At 46.0% G+C, this 16,566-nt stretch overlaps 1 protein-coding gene across 8 annotated transcripts in view; it reads right to left on the reverse strand.

Moving 5' to 3' along the window:
* LOC110299650 (acylcarnitine hydrolase-like) overlaps positions 1 to 12,684 on the reverse strand; it is a 36,163-nt gene extending 23,479 nt beyond the window's left edge. For 4 of the 8 annotated variants that reach the window (XM_085843666.1, XM_085843662.1, XM_085843661.1 and 1 more), the window contains exons 1-3: positions 12,609 to 12,684; positions 11,567 to 11,777; positions 9,900 to 10,041 (exon numbers count right to left, since the gene is read on the reverse strand). In XM_085843666.1, the coding sequence (XP_085699792.1) occupies positions 9,900 to 10,041; positions 11,567 to 11,777; positions 12,609 to 12,684 (429 nt within the window). Of the gene's footprint in view, positions 1 to 9,899; positions 10,042 to 11,566; positions 11,781 to 12,132; positions 12,151 to 12,603 lie in introns of all 8 variants that reach the window. The other 4 variants (XM_085843664.1, XM_085843663.1, XM_085843665.1 and 1 more) reach the window with 3 other exon arrangements.
* Between the last annotated feature and the right edge of the window lie 3,882 nt (positions 12,685 to 16,566).

Here is a 16,566-nt window from a genome sequence, read left to right on the forward strand (position 1 = left end):
CTCTAGTCTGCTTACTAGAATATCAACTGCTGTGCTTCTGTGCAGCTACAGAAATACATAAAAATCATCAGGACTTCGGGGCCTTGGGCATAGCCTGGGCCTCTAGTAGCTTCTAGTCCCAATTCTCACCATGTGTTGCACCTTGAATTAATGCTTCTATGTGTAGAGTGATGTCATCATTACTCAGAGTCTTCACAGTAGAACGAAGGGGGGTGTATCCATGGATATCTCTTCAGATTAAAAATGAAAAGGATCCTCAACCATCATTGTCACATGTTGGGAGCTATTAAGACAACTCTTGATCTCTGAATTGGGCCTCTCCCCCCGAGAAGAAAAGGGGGTCAAAAGCGGGCCACCGACACACCGATTCCGAGAATGTTCCAGCCCTACCGATTCCAAGAATGTTCCAGCCCTAAGCCATTGCCGATGTCCTGACCACACCCTGATACCAAGTTCCTGCTTCCCCATGTACCTGCCAAAAGAAAGAATTTCTATTGCCCCCCTCCCATAAGTACTTCTCCTTTTGCTTGTATTGCCCTACCCCTCCCACTGATAAGAAACTGTACTTCCCCTTTTGCTTGTGCATTTAAGCCTTGGGTCTTTCTCAAAATACGGGGCTTTGATACATTCCAGAACGGTTTCCGTGTCGTTATTCGTACAAGGCCCTCGTCTCTCTCTACCCCCCATTTGGTTCTTAGGAGGAGGTCCCCTCGTGACCCTCGAATAACTGGACCTGCTGGATGGGTCAAGTGGCGCCCGACGTGGGGCACGAGGTACGACCGCCCTTCGGACAACGGATTAAAGAGGTACCGCGAAGACAGTGAGACAGTGGGACAGTCCCCCGCCACTTCGCGTGTCGTGGACGGACGTCGGAAGAGGTAAGCCTAGGCATTCAGTTGTTGTCCCATTAACCATGGGGAAGGTTCTGTCCAAAGAGGCAGTTTTTATTCAAGAAATGAAGGGTTCTCTTAAGGAGAGAGGGATAAGAGTTAAAAAAAAGGATTTAATAAAATTTTTTTGTTTTGTGGACGATAGATGTCCATGGCTGGTATTAAATGGTTCTGAAATACACCCTTTAACCTGGAATAAAGTAGGCAAAGAAATCAATAGTTTAATAAAACAAGGAGAAGATGTCCCTGAGTCCTTTTTTAGTTATTGGGGAATCATCAGAGACCTCCTTGAGCAGGCAGAAAAGGGCGGAGAAGGCGCTCGCCTCTTAGCCCTCACTGAAGATTTTTTAGAAAATTCCCAATCGCCATGCCTCGAAAGCGAGGCTGAGCCATCGGCGAATCCTCAGTCTCGGCCACCATCGATTATCGATGCCCTGGCCCCTAAGGACTCCCTGCCTTCCCCTCTTTCTCCCCAAATTACATTAGATTCTAGAAAAGGGGCCACTGCTCAACCCTCTGTTAGACCAAAAAGAATTTACCCCGTTTTGTATAAGGAGTTGTCAGACAAACCCCTCGATCCTGCCTCAGAGGCAGAATTGGATGAGGAAGCCTTTAAATATGAACAAGACCATTATGGTCCTGGGCCCGGTGCCTATCTTACCATGGAGCCCTTCAATTACCACCCACCTCCTTACTTGCCCCTCATTCCCTCTACTGCCCATCACATATCGCTGGCTTCTCCATCCGTTCGGCAATTACTTCAAACTAAAAAAGAACTTCAGACTCAGATCACCAATCTTAAAGATGTTCTAGGGCTTCAAAAGGAGCTACAAGACCTCAGTCTAGACACCCAGAGTCTACAAAGAGCCCTCATGGGGAACCTTCAAGGTCCCATCTCAAAAAATTCTCAAACTGGCCGCAGAGGTCCCTCTCAGAAACAAGGGAATAAAAAATTGACCTTCCCTGTCCTCACCCGAGCTCGAGCTCGTCAGGCTGTTCCAGGTCATGAGGACCCCCCCACTGGCTCTTCAGATAAAGATCAGGGGGAACCAGAGAGTAATGAGGAGGAGGATCAAGCAAACTCTGATTCCGATGAGGGTGGCATGTCCCCTGATGAAGGGTTGGACACTAACTGCCAACCAGTCTATAAAAAGCTAAAACTGAAACATGTAAAAGATCTTCATTCAGCAGTCAAAAATTATGGGGTTAATGCCCCGTTTGCAGTATCTATATTAGAAGGTTTAGCAGGAGAAGGCTACTTGATACCCAATGAATGGAATAAAGTTGTTCAGTCTGTCCTCACTAGAGGCCAATATTTAACTTGGAAGTCAGAGTTTGTAGACAGAGGAGAAAATTTGGCTGCAAATAATAGAAAGAATCCTACCAGTAAGGCAGCCTCCTGGACTGCTGATAAAATCTGTGGTAAAGGCAATTTCGCTACAAACAAAAAACAATTAGGGCTCTCCCCCGGTATCCTTGCCCAGACGGCACAGGCAGCCCTGGGAGCTTGGCGTGCTGTCCCTGCTGCAGGGGCGCTAACTACGCCCCTAACCAAGATTATACAAGGACCCCAAGAGTCCTATGCACAGTTCGTTGCCAGATTGCAGGAAGCAGCTGAGAGAATTTTAGGGCCTGAGGAAAGTGAGGGTCTGTTAGTCCGACAACTTGCTCTTGAAAACGCCAATTCGGCATGTAAGGCTGCCCTGAGAGGTAAAACCAAGAGTTTAGATATAAATGGTATGATCAAGCTTTGTAATGAGGTAGATGTGTTTTCTCAACAAATTTCTAAGTCTATTAACCTGGCCATTGGGGCTGCTCTACAACTAAGTAAAAGACAAAAAACTTGCTATAGATGCAACCAACCTGGACATTTTGCTAGAGAATGCCCTACTCAAGGACAGACCACCCTAGTCTCAACCAGGCCTGTTACCCAGCAAAAACTCTCCCCCGGTCTTTGCCATAAGTGCAAGAGAGGACACCACTGGGCACGAGATTGCCGATCTAAGACTGATATCAATGGCCATCCACTAGCTGCGGTCCAGGGAAACGGCCAGAGGGCCCCCTTGCGGGGCCCGTCTCCCCTAATAACAACTGCAGACAACCCCCTAACCCCCGTGGGAGATTGTGCAGGGCCACGACAGGAAATGCAGCATTGGACCTGTGTTCCTCCACCACCAGGATTATAACTCCTGAGGAGGGAACAGTAGTCATTGAAACAGGTGAATTTGGCCCCCCTCCCCAAAAGATGTTTTTTCTCATCATCGGCCGAGTGTCCAGACTTTTACAAGGCCTAACGGTGACTCCTACAGTGGTTGACACCGACTACCATGGGGAGATAAAAATCTTAGTGACCACCACGCAGGGACCACTCACCCTTAGGGCTAGAGAGCGCATAGCCCAAGCCCTACCACTCCCACTATTCGGCCATTTCCCTTATATAAAAGAAGAGCGAGGACCATCCTCCCCGGGATCCTCAGAAGTCTACTGGGCACAAAAAATAACTGATTCGCGGCCCATGTTGACTTTGTTTCTAGAAGGCAAACAGTTTCAAGGGCTCCTAGATACTGGGGCAGATGCAACAGTAATTTCCTTAACACATTGGCCTGCAGCCTGGCCCTTACAGCCCACTGCCACTCATTTAAAAGGCATAGGTCAAACACAGGACACCTTACAAAGCTCCAAACTGCTAACATGGTCAGACAAAGAAAACAATACTGGAACTGTTCGACCCTTTGTGGTCAAAGGCCTTCCTGTAAACCTATGGGGAAGAGACATACTCTCCCAGATGGGGATGATAATGTTTAGCCCCAACGAGACTGTCACCAATTTGATGCTAAAAACAGGGTACCTCCCAGAGAAGGGTCTAGGCAAAGATGAACAAGGAAGGATTTCTCCCATTATGCCCATACCCAAAAATGATAAAAAGGGTTTAGGGGCAGACCTTTTTTCTTAGAGACCACTGCTCCTCCTGCATTCCAGGCAGATAAAATATCTTGGAAATCCAATGATCCATAGATCAGTGGTCTATGCCTCAAGAGAAAGTTCAGGCAGCCTTACAGTTGGTGCAGGAACAATTAAGACTGTCACACCTTGAGCCTTCTACCTCCCCATGGAACACACCGATATTTGTCATAAAAAAGAAAAGTGGAGCCTGGAGACTGTTACAGGACCTTCGAGCTGTAAATAAGACCATGATGCCGATGGGGGCACTTCAACCAGGCTTACCATCTCCTATCGCAATTCCCAGAGGTTATTCTAAAATTGTCATAGATATTAAAGATTGTTTTTTTTCTATCCCACTTCATCCCCAAGATTGTGTCCGTTTTGCCTTTTCCATTCCCATTGTAAATCACGTGGGACCAAATCCCCGCTTTCAATGGCGGGTTTTACCCCAGGGAATGGCTAATAGCCCTACCTTATGTCAGAAATATGTGGCACAGATTATTAACCCTTTAAGACAAAAATTCCCTGATGCCTATATAGTACACTATATGGATGACCTGCTCATTGCCACAAAAGAATTATCCTCTACCCATGTGGTTGCCCAGGCCATAGTTAGGGCCCTCCAAAGGTGGGGATTTGTCATAGCTCCTGATAAAATTCAAGTTCAGTACCCTTTCATGTTTCTAGGCTTTCAGTTAGAGCCTATTAGAGTACATTCCCAGAAATTAACCATCCGCACCTCACAGCTGAGGACCTTAAATGATTTCCAAAAGTTGCTAGGAGATATAAATTGGTTACGTCCCTATTTAAAATTGACTACTGGAGACCTAAAGCCCCTTTTTAATACACTCCGGGGAGATTCTGACCCAAACTCCCTGAGAAAGTTATCTCCTGCTGCCCTAGAGGCTCTCCATAGGGTAGAGTCAGCCATTAATCAACAAACCATGGGCTTAACCCCCTTCAACCCCTGTCCTTAATAGTCTTTTCCACACCCTTTGCACCCACTGGCCTATTGTGGCAAGATGATAATCCCCTTTTCTGGATCCATTTACCAGCCACACCTTCAAAGGTTCTCCCTGTTTATCCTTCTCTTATATGTCAGGTAATTATCCTAGGAATCAAGATGGCTACCCGCCATTTTGGAAAAGCTCCTGATACTGTTATTCTACCTTATTCTTCTGAACAGCTTTCTTGGTTACAGTCACAATTTGATGAGTGGACCATATTATTATCCTCCTTTCAAGGAACCTTTGATACACATTTACCAGCCAATAGGTTGGTTCAGTTTTTGCAAACTACCCCTTTTGTCTTTCCCAAGGTTACTCAGCTGCAGCCTATATCCAAAGCCTTAACTGTGTTCATTGATGGGTCCAGTAATGGAAGAGCTGCTATCGTTGTCGAAGGAAGACACCAAATCATTGAGACCACCTACACCTCGGCCCAGCTAGTGGAGCTCCGAGGAGCTTTACAAGTGTTTGAATCGGTCTCATCTCCCTTTAACTTGTATTCAGATAGCCATTATGTGGTAAGGGCTTTGAGAGCTTTAGAGGTGGTCCCTAGTATTCAACCCACCACTGCCACTTTTCAGATGTTTCTTAAAATACAGATGCTCATAAGAAGTCGAGCTTACCCATTTTTTGTGGGGCATATTCGAGCCCACACGGGACTTCCTGGACCCCTGTCCCTGGGAAATGATCTTGCTGATCAGGCCACTCGACTTACATGCCTTACTATTGAGCCTGACCCACTGTCACAGGCTCAGACAGCCCATACTTTACATCATCTCAATGCACAGACACTCAGACTACGATTCAACATAACCAGGGAACAAGCCAGACAAATCGTTAAACAGTGTAAAAATTGTCTTACCCTATTGCCAGAACCACATTTAGGAGTTAACCCACGGGGCCTTGTCCCCGGAGAACTCTGGCAAATGGATGTAACTCACATCCCATCTTTTGGGAAGCTTAAGTTTGTACATGTATCCATTGATACCTTCAGTGGGTTTTTGTGTGCCTCCGCCCACACTGGAGAAGCTACCAAAGATGTTATAAATCATTCATTGTATGCCTTTTCTGTCATGGGACAGCCCAAAATTATTAAAACGGACAACGGTCCTGGATATAGCAGTCTTAAGTTTAAACAGTTTTGTGCACAATTACAGATCAAGCACATTACTGGAATTCCCTATAACCCTCAAGGGCAGGGAATTGTTGAAAGGGCCCATCAGACTTTAAAGAATACCCTAACTAAGCTCGGGGCCCAAGAAACTATCTACACCCTTAAGGGGAATTCAAAGCAGCTACTGTCTCATGCACTTTTTGTGCTCAACTTTTTAACTCTAGACATAAGTGGTCGCTCAGCAGCTGACCGACTTTGGCATCCTAAGACCAGTCTAGAGTATGCTCAAGCACTGTGGAAAGACCCCCTTACAGGGATTTGGAATGGGCCAGACCCCATCATCATCTGGGCAAAAGGCTCAGTCTGCATCTACAATTCCAAGGAAGGGGGAGCCAGATGGCTCCCTGAAAGACTAATTAAGCCATTTAACACAACCCAGGGTGGCGCCTGAGAAGATGTTTCATGTTTTCTCTCGTAGGATCGCCATGGACAGATCTCTCACAATATTGATGATGCTGGTCGTGAAGGCGACAGCCAGGCAAGCCCAGACCTATCAGGTTTTTAATTATACTTGGATTATCCAAAATCAGGCGGGGGATGCCATCTTTACTCGCTCAACAGTTGGCTCCGCCCCCATATTTGATCCCATAATTATAGATCTATGCCACCTAGCCCTGGGAGCCGCCTCATATTGGGGGGTCCCCGACCTCTTCTGGCCACTAGAAAAGGCACCTGAACGGTCGGGAGCAGCGATTAATGGTGCAGGGGCTTGTGCAAATGCCGCCCAGCGTGCGGCCCTCAGAGATCAACTCTTTTCCAAAAACAGTCGTTCTGAGGGATTTTACGTATGCCCAGGCCCCTCACATCGTGCTCGTAATCTTGGTCATAAGTGCGGCTATGACGATTCGTTTTTTTGCGCCTCCTGGGGATGTGAGACCACTGGCGATGCCTATTGGAGCCCCTCATCTTCGTGGGACCTTATCACCCTCAAAAAAATGGAACATATTCCACCAATAACGATCCTTGCGAAAGTGAAGGGCCCACTAAGGGATGGTGTAATCCACTGATCCTAAAATTTACTGCTAAGGGGAAGAATTTAAAAGCTTGGGAAAGTTCTCGCCCTCTGACCTGGGGCCTAAGATTGTATCAAGATAACTATGATAATGGCCTGACCTTTAAGGTTCAGCTTCTTAAAACCATTCCTAACAATCATAAAGTATCTATAGGGCCTAATCCCCAGTTACACCACTCTATATCCCCAAACAATCCCCGACTTCCAGGTACCCGCCCTCCTGTTCCTGCCCCAGGGCTTACTACAACCCTATTTCAGCCTACTCTCCCTGTGGGGCCCCCCTCTTCCACTGATTTTCTGTGGTCTATATTAAATGCTTCTGCTTTAGCTTTGTTAGATAAGACACAAAGAGATAATGTGTCAGAATTTGAAGATTGTTGGATGTGCTTTTCTGCCTCCCCGCCCTTTTATGAGGGCATAGCCTTATTTGGAAATTTTACTCTGCTTTCAGATGCTAGGCAGCTTCCCTTTGAGTCAGTTCAGCTTACCCTGACAAAACTCTCTGGAATAGGAAGTTGTGTGTTGGGCCCAAACATGCTTCCGCCACGGCCCTTGCTAGAGATTTGCAATAACACGTTTAGAGTAATTAAAAAATGGGTTTTCTTATCTTCTTGCCCCAAATGATACCTTTTTAGCATGTTCCACGGGCCTTACACGGTATATTATTATACAAGATTTTATAAATAATAGAGATTATTGTGCCCTGGTTCAGCTTTTTCCAAATTTTAGTATTCATAAGTCAGATGACTTATTAAAGTTTTGGGACCGAGGTGCCTCCTTGCCATTCCGCTACAAAAGAGAGCCTATCTCAACAGTGACACTTTCGGTCATTCTTGGCCTGGGTGCTGCTGGGACCGGGACCGGAATCGCAGCCCTTGTGTCATCTCAACAGAATGCGCAAAATTACCATCTGCTCAATGAGGCTATTAGCCAAGATATAGAGAATATAAAAAGGGGCCTAGATGATCTTACTGATTCCTTGGTCTCCCTTTCAGAAGTTGCCCTTCAAAATAGAAGGGGATTAGATTTGCTCTTTCTACAACAAGGAGGCTTATGCACTGCACTTAAAGAAGAATGTTGCGTATATGTTGATAAAACTGGATTAGTTAAAGATAGCATTGCCAAGGTTACTGCCAGTTTAGAAAAAAGAAAAAGGGAGAGAGAACAACAGGAGTCGTGGTACCAAAACTGGTTTTCAACCTCGCCCTGGCTCTCGACCTTGTTGTCCTCCCTTGTAGGGCCCCTATTGGGACTCCTAATATTGATTTCCTTCGGTCCTTGGGCATTTCAGAAATTGACCCGATTTGTTAAATCTCAAATTGATTCATCTCTTTCAAGCTCATTTGTTTCAGTTCATTACCATCAGCTGGACGTTGGTGATAACAAGCAGGTTACTGGAGAAGAGGCAGACATGGATACTGCTTCATCACCCTCTTCTCAGGGAGAGAGACTCAATTTCCATAAAATGCTTAAGTAAGATCATTCCCCTCCCCCAAATTCGGCCATCAGTCTCATGCCACAAATCATTTATAGATTGCCTTAGTCTGTGCTTCCGACATGGTAATATATGTTCTCGCCACATTGGAAACTAAACAGTCATCCCAGGCTAGACACATCGAAAAATTGAAACTTGAAGCCGTCGCCCGTGAGAGTTGTAAGACTAAGTACTGCACAGAGATTAGTCTGGAAGCTGTTAGACAGTCTCTGAGAGGCATGTCTGATTGCATGAAGGTTGAGTGCCCTAGGGTCCTTCCCCCAGGAAAAACGGCACAGGAGCAGGTCAGGGTTACTCTGGGTAGAAGTCTGTGGGCCTAAGAGTCAATCCTGTACATGGCCCCTAACATTGCACACTGGGGATCAGACCTCTACCTCTACCCACGGAGCTTGCTTCGTTCCTAAATCCCTTGGCTGGCCCAGGTTATATCCAACAGACTGGGACCATTAATTCAAGCCTCATAGATGACTTGTCCTTGTGTCCTTCGTGGTTTTAAGAGAATCACCCGGTGAGCAAACAGACGTTTAAGCGATCAATAAAACGTGGCTACAAATTTATTATACATTATGCCTTTATAAAAATATTAAAACGGGGGAGATGTTGGGAGCTATTAAGACAACTCTTGATCTCTGAATTGGGCCTCTCCCCCCGAGAAGAAAAGGGGGTCAAAAGCGGGCCACCGACACACCGATTCCGAGAATGTTCCAGCCCTACCGATTCCAAGAATGTTCCAGCCCTAAGCCATTGCCGATGTCCTGACCACACCCTGATACCAAGTTCCTGCTTCCCCATGTACCTGCCAAAAGAAAGAATTTCTATTGCCCCCCTCCCATAAGTACTTCTCCTTTTGCTTGTATTGCCCTACCCCTCCCACTGATAAGAAACTGTACTTCCCCTTTTGCTTGTGCATTTAAGCCTTGGGTCTTTCTCAAAATACGGGGCTTTGATACATTCCAGAACGGTTTCCGTGTCGTTATTCGTACAAGGCCCTCGTCTCTCTCTACCCCCCATTTGGTTCTTAGGAGGAGGTCCCCTCGTGACCCTCGAATAACTGGACCTGCTGGACGGGTCAGTCACAACAGATCATCCAAAAGTATAAGTTTGGGTGACCTCTGTGTTGAGGTCTTGAGCCCCTAAGTGGTTCTGCAGATCAGGAGTTGTAGAAAGAGTTCTGGTTTCATCAAGAACTACAGCCTTTGATGGTTTGGTGGTCTAGTGCTCTTTGTCCCATACCCAGGTGTCAATTGCCTTCTTTGACCCAAGTAAAGTAAGAGGTTCATCAGGTTCCACTCTGCAATGGAACTCAGGTTGCTTTTGTCCCTTCTAATCTTCTTGAAAAAATAACCTCTCCCCACTCTGACCATATCTTGACACTCACAGGCAGGTTAGAGCCCTCCTGGGCGTGGGCTGGTGTGTAGATGTTGAGATACAGGCAGTCCTCGGACATAGAGAAGGGAAACAGGTTCAGTTTCATCTCCTTCAGGCCCTCTGGATACAGTAGTTCAAGATTTTGCAGACACCTTAATGAAAAGAGCAGACAGACATTCCAGGACATGAATGGTGATCCAAACCCAATGTGAGTCTGCAGATTTTATCTCATGGTGCCAGGATGCAACAACGGCTACTCCTGCTTCTGTGTGCCTGGATACCAAGGAAGGCATTATGACTGGAAAATGGATAAATATGTTTCTTACCCCTGTGTGATTGGTGCTGTATGCCTCAATATATAGGAAGATACGCAAGTGTCTGTCTTCAATAGTATTTTGGTATAAACTGAGTTGGAAATTCATGACTGTGGATCCCAACTATGTCTATATGGAGCCACATGTCAGGATGCTCTTGGGGCTCACATCTGTGACTATGCACGTGGATTCCTTGGAGACCACTATGGATCCAACTTTGAATGTGCTGCTCAATCATATCTGCATGGAGATCTATGTATGGATAGTGGAAACAACACAGTGTCTGCAGAGGTACTGGATTCACAGGGACACACTGTGAGACCTTGATGCCTCCCTCTGTGTTGGCCAAAGCCTTGTCACAATGAAACAACCCGTGAGGACACTGTTGACATCTATATTTATCACTACTGGCCTGGATATACAGATGTCATTTGTGAGACAGACATAAATGAAACTAGTAGCGACCCCTGCCAATTTAGGGGGAAATGGTCTGAGCTGTTCTCAAAAGATCTATTCAGACATATTGCAGGCCTGCCTTCCTCCTTGGGGCTTCAGGCTATGTTTGTTTCTGTCAGCTTGGATTCACAGACAGAAGAAGCCTAGAATAACTGTCCTCTGAAAGGCTTCACCCAGCAGCTGATCAAAACAGATGCATAGACCCACAGCAAACATTAGATGGAGCTTGAGAAATCTTGTAGAAGAGTTGGGGGAAGAATTGAAGAATCCAGAGAGGATAGGGACTCCACAAGAAGACCAACAGTGTGAACTAACCTGGAGTTTTGGGCACTCTCAGAGATTAAACCACCAACCAAAGAGCATACAAAGGCTGGACCTAGGTCCCCTGCACATTTGTAGCAGATGTACAGCTTGGTCTTCATGTGGGTCCCAAAATGAAAGCAGGGACTTAACCTGACTTCATTGCCTGCGTCTGGATCCTACTCCCCTCTCCCCTAACTGGGCCAGTTTGTCTGGCCTCCGTGGGAAAGGATACATATATATAGTCCTGCAGTGGCATGAGGTGCCAGCATGGGTTGCTTCATTGTAAGGGACCTCCCCCTTCTTTGAGGTGAAGAGGAACTACATAAGGGGGCGTTGGGAGGAGAGGGGGAACTGGGATCCAATGTAATGTGAAAAAAATAAATTAATGGAAAAATTAGTACCTGCATCTAGCTCCCTATGAGTGCCAAGCTCTGATCCAGAAGCCTGATCCAGTTGTTCTACTCAACCTTAGCACATCACCAGAAAAACCCATGGGGCACTCATCCCCAAAGAGAGAAAACTGCTGTGTCACTGAGATGGATGAGACCCTTCAGCATGGCCCAGAACACAGTCTGTCTGAAACCCTCTGGGTCCCATAACTTACATGGCTGGTAGTGATGTCCCATCTCTCACACCACTCCATGGCTCAGGGGCCTCAGGAGGTGCAAAGTGCAGTGGTCCTACAGGAGGCTTGGCAAAGGGGGTTCCCAGGAAGGTGTGGACACCAGATTTAGTGTCCTTCACGTGGACGAGTCTGCCTCGGACCTGGCCAGTATGTGTGTTTCTGATGGGGCTGGCCTCTGGTGAGTTGTGACCTGTTGGAGAGATGCCATCTGGGTTAGTTTTCTGTAATTGGCGCCAGCATGTTGTGAGATTTCCATCTTATTGTTACCAAAGCACAGGAGAAAGGAACCCAAGCTCCCCCACCCCAGCCCCTAAGTGCCCGCTCAGTTTACCTGTGAGTTATGAATGTGAGAGTTACCCTATCTCTCAGGACCAGAAACCTTTCCTATTACCCCTTTGAAGGGTCCCAGAGCATTTCTCTGGTTAAAGAGGTCAAAGACTCAGAGACCTTTGGCCACATGAATTCATGATTATTAGCACTGTTATCCAAAGCTCAGTAGTAGTTATAGTCATAGCCAGACACTGAGGAGGGAAAAATACCTCCACATTTTTTCCTTGAATTTCCTGCTATTCTCTCCAGAGCTCCTAATACTAAATTGTCTCTTCACTACAGAGTGATCTTAGATGTCTCTGGCCCTCTAGATCCACAAAATGTGTGTACTTTTGTTGAAGAATTGGTAGGCACATTTCTCATACTTTTATCTATTTTATCTAGTCCTCAATCTGTGGGACATGACCATTGGAAAACACACATTTCCGTGCTCATAGGAATTGAGAAACCACTCAAAAGCAACATTACAGTTAGGAAGTTGTAATGAAAATAAACGTATGTCCAGGTGATTCTAATACCATCAGAAATATGGTGTTTCAATGGTCGTGACCCACAGGTTGAGAACCTCTATGCCTCATTTTCATCAGCCCTGCCTTCCATGCCTTCCCTCCCAGAGGACCTCAGCTCCAACAAGCAGAAGTTGGCAGCTCTGACTCCAGTGATTTCCCCATGCCTGTTTAGTGAGCCTCGCCCTGCACATGGACGTGGAGAAGCAGGAGCCCAAATAGTACAGCATCCAGCCAGCTATGCAGTTGGTTCTGTGGCATGGCCGGCTCCCAGGCTCTGAGTCTGTGCTGCTAGGAGGACCACGTTTCACAAACAGGAAGCAGACTGTGAAAGTCTTGCTCAGGCAGGTATTTAAACCAAAATATGTAGGTGGGAGAACCTGTGGTCGATCAAAGTTCTCCTTGTAGGAGATGTGATTAGGGAAAAGTGATAGGCACCGATGGCCAGGAGTCAGGGCAAAGTCACCTCTGCTGTTTCTGTTCTGTCTTTGTCCTTATGGAAAGGCACAGCATGAATTCTGGAACTCATCTGGGATACCAGAAACCCTGTCCCCTCACCTGAGCAGAGAGCTGTAACAAGAGAAGCCAAATGGCTTCTATGAGAAGGTTACAGTAAGATGTCACAGGAGAGATGGGCAAATGCATGCACTTTGAGTGTGGCCTGCATTCTTAAAACACCTGAGCTTCGAAGACTCAGTTTACTGAGCCTGCTTCCAGGGTCCCTGGTCCCTACAATCATTTTAGGATCTGCATGGACCCTCTCCCCATTAGGTCACCCTTGTTTCATCAAGACACACTGACATTCTGGTGCTTTTAGAGTCCTCAGCCCCTATTCTCTCCACTGTTATGATGTGTCTCCTCTAGTGGCCAGCTCCTGCCAAGATCAACTTCACACTCACTCATCCAATTAACAAATCACTGTGTTTCCCTTTACTTTGCCCCTGGGCATATGCGTGTGTGGGTGCTCCCAGGCCATCTATGGTTCATATATGGAGGGGAGAAAATAATTTGTGTTAAATCCTCCCACCATGTCAATCTCAAGGTGGAATTCAGGTCATCATAATTGGAAGAACGTTCTCTTACCACACCCAGCTCAATCTCATTCTTATCCATATGGCCAGTATTTAGTGGGGCCTTAATAGCTCCAACACTGGGGTCAATCTATGATAAAGCTGATATACAAATCTAAAAATAAAAGAAGAACCGACAAAGAATGAAGCATCAGGAGCCCTTACCCAGTCCAGCCTGATCCTTGGAGGAAGTGTTGTGGCTATCAGAAAGCCTTTAGTAGCACTGCAAATTGACCTTGGCTCCTAATTATAGTTGCTATCATAATTATCCAAAAAATAATCCAGAGCCTGCAGTATGGCACTACCGAACTTCCTTGTATCTCTCTGGCTGCTTCCCTGGCAAAACCCAGCTCAGTTTTTCTGCCTCCTCTAATTTCACCCCTCCAATACACTCTTGTCCTGTCTGTGATACAAGCCTTTCTTGGTAGCTGTTCTCTCTACACCAAGTTCCCTGAACAAAGAATTGCTAGACTATGAGGGCTGAGAAGTTCCCAGTTCATCCAAAATTGGGATGGAGAAGCCAGATTCCAATGGATGCTGGGCATCCCTGTGCTTCTTAATCCCAAACATTTCTGTAGCTCAGCTGGGGAAATCCTTGTGTGCTCTGCTCCTCACTCCACCATCACTCAGAGGCCCTGTGTGGATGATGGCCATGGCCACAGAGAAAATGTGAAATGAAGAAGATACTCAGGTTCTGCTCTGTGGAAGGAGGGGGTGAGTATGGAGAGCATGAGAGATAAACAGAGATGTAAGAGACAGAGAGAGAAATGGACACACACAGGTACACACGTACACATACATGCACACCAGAGAGAGAGAGAGAGAGAGAGAGAGAGAGAGAGAATGTAGATGTTCAGCTCCATGAAAATCCATTCAATGACATACTTCTATATGCCCATTCAGTATAATCACATTTAAGATCCAAAGATCCAAGTGTTGGCAAAGACATATGGAAACACTAGCACGCTCATACATGGCTAGAGGAGATACAAAATGTTAGAGTCATTATAGATGTCAGTTTGACAGTCTCTTTAAAAGTGAAACATGTCTATCCTGTGACTGGGTAATTCGACCTCAGATCCTCAACTCAAGGAATTGAAGACACCAATCAGAAAGACTCACACTTTTAAAAGTTCGTAAGAGCTCAGTTAAAAACAGTCACAATAAGGTCAGCTAGATGTGCATCAACTGGCTAAAATGTGTTGTATGAATATGTGGAATTATACTGTCAACCAAATGACATAGGTGACTCTCAAAGGGGTTTTATTTAGTCACAGGACCAGTCACAAAGAATTCCTTTACCATGATAAGACAGATGGAGCTCTGACGTTTTCAAATTATGTGCAGTTTCCAAACTATAGCATCTGAAAGCAGTTGCTCTGGAACAGAGACCAAGCAGTGGTTGGCATAGAGAATAACAGTGAAAGAAGTAGTTTCATACGGAAGTGTAGATGGTTGGATAGTTCATATTTTTATGCAAAATTTACTCATCTATGCTGGTAAATGAGCAAATTTGGATACATAGAAATCATTAGATGACAAAGCTTAAAGGAAGAGCTCTTCTCTGCCCAGCTGCTGAACCAAGGCTAAAGGATAGTTCCATCTCTCCCTGGTATTTAGAATGTGCAATATAAGAATCATCTCACTCATAAGATGTTCTATAAATTTAGTGTCTTCCCTCACACTCTCTGAGCTTCCAGGCCCTGTCTAGGCAGATGTTTTGTCTCTTCTTAGCTCCCTCTTTGGAGGAATAGCTGGCTATGGAACTGAAAGCTTCCCTCCCCAGTTCTTCCAAGATTAACAAGATCAAAGTAGGTTCTTTATGTGATCTGTATAGCCTGGTTTGTCCTCTTACTCTTAGGCTGCTGTGTAGCATGACTTGAGGTAAAGTCCCAAGTGCTCTGTCACCCACTGCACTATCATTCAAAGGTCCTTCGTTGAGGATGGTGAAGACCTTAGTAAACATGTAGAATGGAAAAGCCTCTCAAATTCTGTGTGTACCACAGAGGGGGTGAATCTGGAATCTTTTATTTGTAAACAAGAAGGGAGAGAGGGACTAAAGAGTATAGAGTCATCTTCAAGGAAATACCACTAATACAGGAGCACATAATCAGTGTTGGAAAAGAGATGGAGCCACTGCTGTGCTCACACTTGATGGCTGGAGGAGATGGCAAATGGTGTAGTCACTTTGAAAGACAGGTTGACATTTTCTTCAAAAGTTAAACATGTACTTGTGCTAGGACTCAACAAATCTATTATTGTTTATATAGCCTACTTGAACTATCAAGTGTCTGTTCATACCTTTTCCTGTCTGCACCTGAGCCTGCCCTTTGCCTCTATGGCATCTACTGTTAGATCAACACAAGCTTAACCTCTACCATGAGGATACTAAGAGTAGAGCCCAGAGTCTGGTGCAACTAGGGGCATGGCCAGCAGAAGTGAGTTGCTCACACATGATCCTCTGATCTCCATTGTCTGCCTCTGGGTTTGCCTTGCCATTTGTAGGAGCCTTGAGGGAACCCAAGAGTGTCCTGTTCCCTGTGGGGGCCTATGGGAACCCAAGAACAACCAGCTTAGAACCATGCCCCACCAATTTTCCCCAGTCTGGTTCTCCTGGGGCACAGCCAGCAGAGATGAGTTTGTTCACAGGTGGTCATCTGACCTCTATTGCCTGGGACTGGGTTTGATCTTCTATCCTGAGGAGATTTGGGGGACTCCAAGAGTTTCCTGCTTCCCCATGAAGATGTGTGACAGCCCCAAGATTAACCAACTTGATACTGCCACACCAATTCCTTACCAGTTGGCCCACTTGAGGCACACTCTGCAGAGTTGGGCCCCCTGACCTCCATTGCCTGGCTCTTGACTCCCCCTGCCTTCTCAAGGAGTCCTGCTGGCATCAGGATCATCTAGCCAACACCAGGGAAAGCCAGACAGCCAAAGGACAGGACAAGAACATACCAACAAGAGTCAGGACCAGCAGAGCCCATCAATTCTGCTACAACATGCCCTGAATATCCTAACAAAACTGTAGCACAAGAAGATAATCTTAAATCCAATCTTATAAAGATGATAC

Source organism: Mus caroli, unplaced genomic scaffold (assembly GCF_978045245.1).
Source record: "Mus caroli unplaced genomic scaffold, Mus_caroli_1 scaffold_10, whole genome shotgun sequence".
NCBI classification, from domain to species: domain Eukaryota; kingdom Metazoa; phylum Chordata; class Mammalia; order Rodentia; family Muridae; genus Mus; species Mus caroli.